At 39.2% G+C, this 4,573-nt stretch overlaps 1 protein-coding gene across 1 annotated transcript; it reads right to left on the bottom strand.

The window, feature by feature from the left end:
- On the bottom strand, nt 569-1,507 carry LOC102168475 (olfactory receptor 5AN1-like). The gene has a single exon (XM_005690329.2). It carries the CDS (start codon nt 1,505-1,507, stop codon nt 569-571), a length of 939 nt encoding a protein of 312 aa, XP_005690386.2.

The raw sequence follows: 4,573 nt of genomic DNA, 5'->3' as shown, positions 1-4,573 counted from the left end.
CAGGTTTCCCAGATTGCAGGCAGACTCTTTACCAGCTAAGCCACCAGGGAAGACCAATCAGGCCAATAGTACACTTTGTTTCTGCCCAAAGGTATGTTCCCTCTCTGCGTACATTCTCATCAGAAACACAGGACAAACATTGGCCACCACCACGTCTGGATTATGTTGCATCAGAATATCTGGGAGACAAGGTTTACACACTCCTGAGGCCTCTGTCAGCTGTCTGTCCTTCAGGGCCAGAAGCCTGAGATGGAACAGGGCTCCCTCTCAGAAGCTAGAAAGAAGCAACAAGGCACTAAACTCCAGTGTTTCACAAATACTTGTGGATATATTAATAGATGATGAGGCCTCTCTTCATGTAGGCTGAAAGTAATGAGCCCCTAGGATGTAAAAATACTGTGTTTGTGTAGCATGATCCAACTGTTGATCCATTGGGGGATATTATGTGTCAAATTAAGCTTTCTTGGTCCAAAAGCAGTATGACTTTTGTTATACTTCATTCATAAGAATGTTATTATGTAAGGTGATTCTGACAGGAAAAATCCATCAGAAACCTCAGTCTGTGGCCTCAGCAACACCGTCTCTTCTTTTGCAACCTTCTCAAGGCATCTTTGATTTCTTTGTTCCTCAGACTGTAAATCAAGGGATTCAACATGGGAATCATCACAGTGTAGAAGAATGACGCAAATCTGTCAAAGCTGGAGGAACCACCAGAGCTGGAACTCAAGTAGACAAACACACCTGAGGTATAGAAGAGGCTCACGGCTGTCAGGTGGGAGGCACAGGTGTTGAAAGCCTTGGACCTGCCACGTGCTGTCGTGATCTTCATGATGGAGATGACAATGGAGACATAGGATATCATGATAACTGAAACATTTATTATCCCGAAGATCATTGTTAGGATAACAGCTAAGAGATGTAAAAAGAACGTGTCAGTGCAGGAGAGAACTAAGAGCGGGGGCAGGTCACAGAAGAAGTGGTTGATGACATTAGGCCCACAGAACTGGAGCTGGAGCATGAAACACAATTGGAGTATAGTAGCTGAGAGTCCAGCCATGTAGGATCCCAGCACCATCCGACCGCAGAGAGCGGGCGACATGACTGACGAATAGAGGAGCGGGGTACAAATGGCGGCGTATCGGTCATAAGCCATGGCGGTCATGAGGCAAGACTCGCTCAGCCCCATGGTGGAGAACACGAAGTACTGAACAGCACAACCCACTAAGGTGATAGTTTGCCGCTCCTGGAAGAAGTCGTAGAGCATCTTGGGGGCTGTGGAGGTCACGTAGCAGATGTCTATGAAGGGCAGGTTACTGGGAAAGAAGTACATGGGGGTGTGGAGGTGGGAGTCCATTCTTATTAAGATGAGGAGCGACAGGTTCCAAGTCAGGGTCAAAATGTATATCACCGGGAATACGACAAAGAGCACTACTATGATTCTGGGGAAATCTGAGAATCCCAAGAGGATAAAATGAGTGATCTCTGTGGTATTTTCTCTCCCAATCATTGGTTTGATGCTCCTAAAATTAGAAGAGAAATGCATTGCTGAGTCAGGGGAGATGGTAGCATCACAAATCTCATATTCCCCGCTCTGAGCCCTGGAAAAGGGGAAATGCTTTACTGTCCTGGGGAAAGACGTCAGCCTTTCATCTTGTCCAGAAGTAATGTCTCAGTGTTTCAGGGTCTCAATTATCTCATGAGGTAGATCTCATGAAAATTAAAAGACATATTTAAAAAGCTGAAAACCCACTACAATATTGTAAAGTAATTAGCCTCCAATTAAAATAAATAAATTTTTAAAAATTCAAATAAAAAAACCTTGAAATAAAACAGCTGAAATCCTGTGATTGCTATATATAAACAAGCGTTCATTGATTAAAATACCAGCTTTTTAAGAGACCTCTGATAATTCAATGTATAACTGCTGCTTTATAATAACAAAGCATAAGTGCCTCATTCAGCATAAGTTCGAACTAGCTATTCTCTCCCAGATGGTCATCTGGATAGATTTTTTAAACTTTCTTCTTTTACTCACAAGATAACGTGCAAAATTTTAAAAGTATACTTAACACAGAAGTTCCTAAATAGCTGGAAAATTATATCATGATTTATAAATCTGATATTTTGATGAGACCTAGAAGGTATGCTTATTTTCAAAAATGTAAATGAACTTGGAGAGTATTACACTTAGTGAAATAAGCCAGATAGAGAAAGACAAATACTATATGATACCACTTACATGTGTAATCTAAAAAGTAAAGCAAATGAATGAAAATAATAAAAAGAAGAATAACAGTTACAGAGAACAAGCTGATAGTTACCTGCTGGGAATGTGGAGAGAGTGGGACAAGGCAAAGGGGCGGAATGAAGAGGCACAGACCACTGTTCATAAAACAAACAAGCCACAGGATACATAGATTATAGCCAATATTCTATAATGATTCTGGACTGACTATAACCTTCAAAACTTGTGAATCATCACATTGCACACTTGAAGTTTATATAATACTGTACATCAGCTATACCTCAATAAAAAATGAGTCAGTCACAAAATCTGAGAGGAAGCCAGAAAATACCTCAAGACAAACGAAAATGCAGCACAGCTTTTCAAAATCTATGGGACGCACCAAAAGCGTTTCTAAGTGGAAGCTTCATAGAGATATAGGCCTTCTTTAGGAAAAAGGAAAAACCAGACGTGCCGCCTAGAAGAATGAGAAGTAGAATAGAGCCTAAAGTCAGCAGAAGGAATGAAATAATAAAGATCACATAAAAATATTTTTTTTAAAAAATGGAAAAGACCAATGAAATAAAAAACTGGTATTTGGAAAGATAAACAAAACTGAGAAACTTTTAACCAGGATCACCAAGAAGAAAAGAGAGAGGACCTAACTAAGCAAAATAGCAAATGAAAGAGGAGAAATAAAGTAAATCCCTTATATATAAACTTTCCAGTTGCCAACCTTCAAAGATGCAAACACTCATTAGCATGTCCAATCAGGGAAGTCAGTTCAAGTATCTGGCATACACTGTCACACGCTTCTGTCTTCTACAAGTGGGCTTTTGTGGACTTTACTGTACAGTACTGTATAGGCTACAATAGTATAATATCTTTATGTTAAGCCCACAGTGTCTGAAAGCAAACGTAGAGCCAGCAGTAATGTAGCTGGTAGACTATGGTGCTTTTCAAGTTACTATATTGTAAGATTAAAAATGCTTTTTTGTGTATGTGTTTGTCTTTTATGTATTATTTGTGTGAAAAGTGTTATAAACTTCCAAAAGTACCATACTACATAGCTGATTATATTCGCTGGGCACCTACACTAATCTTGCTGGATTTATGAGCAGATTGGACTTGCAACGCCTGCTGGGTGTGGAGCCCATTCATATCCTTGTTGTTCAGTCACTCAGTCATGTCCTGGGGACGAGCTATAAATACCAGTCCCACAGAGATATAAAAAAAAATCATAAGCGAATACTGTGAAGTTATGCATCAACAAATTGGACAGCCTAAAAGAAATGAAAATTTTCAGAAACGTATAACCCGCCAAGACTGAATCAGAAAGAAATAGACACTTTGAGCAAATTGATTACTAGTAGTGAAATTAAATTTGTAAGAAAACTCCCAACAAAAGTCCCAGACCAGATAGCATCATAGGGGAGTTCTGTCAAACATATAAAGAAAAATTAATAACAATCTTTGCTAAGCTATTACAACTAACTGAATTGCGGAGAATACTCTCAAATTCATTCTAGCAGGTAACTATTACCCTGAAGCCAAAATCAGGCAAAGACACTACAAAAAATAAAAATAAAAATACAGGCCAATACCTTTGATGAACAAGGATGCAAAAATTCTCAACATTTGTTAGCAAACTGAATCCAACAATTTATGAAAGAATCAAACACAACGATCAAGTTGCATTTATTACAGAGTCACAAGAAAGGCTTAACACACACAAATCAATCAATGTAATACACCATGTTAACAAAAGAATGGATAAAAATCATGTGATCCTCTCAACAGACGCAGAAAAAGCATTTGACAAAATATAGCATCTATTCATGATTTTTAAAATACTCTTATCAAACAGAGATCAACCTGCTGGCATCCACTGGATCACAGAGAAAGCAAGACAATTCCAGAAAAAACATCTACTTCTGCTTCATTGACTACACTAAAGCCTTTGACTGTGTAAAGCACAACAAACTGTGGGAAATTCTTAAAGAGACGGGAATACCAGACCCCCTACCTGCTACCTGAGAAACCTGTGCGCAGGTCATGAAGAAACAGAACTGGACGAGGAACATGGACTGGTTTAAAATCAGAACAGAAGCACGTCAAGGCTGTATATTGTCTCTCTGCTTATTTAACTTCTATGCAGAGTACATCATGAGAAATGCCAGGTTGGATAAAGCATACACTGGAATCAAGATCGATGGGAGAAATATCAATAACCTCAGATATGCATATGACACCACCCTTATGGCAGAAAGCTAAGAGGAACTGAAGAGCCTCTTGATGAAAGTGAAAGGGGAGAGTGAAAAAGCTGGCATAAAACTCAGCGTTCAAAAA

Source organism: Capra hircus, chromosome 15 (assembly GCF_001704415.2).
Source record: "Capra hircus breed San Clemente chromosome 15, ASM170441v1, whole genome shotgun sequence".
In the NCBI taxonomy this organism is placed as follows: Eukaryota; Metazoa; Chordata; class Mammalia; order Artiodactyla; family Bovidae; genus Capra; species Capra hircus.
This window is presented reverse-complemented; position numbering and strand designations above follow the sequence as displayed.

What these genes read in the sequence shown, in the direction of transcription:
- LOC102168475 (XM_005690329.2), bottom strand. Translation starts at nt 1,507, where the DNA reads ATGATTGGGAGAGAAAATACCACAGAGATCACTCATTTTATCCTCTTG.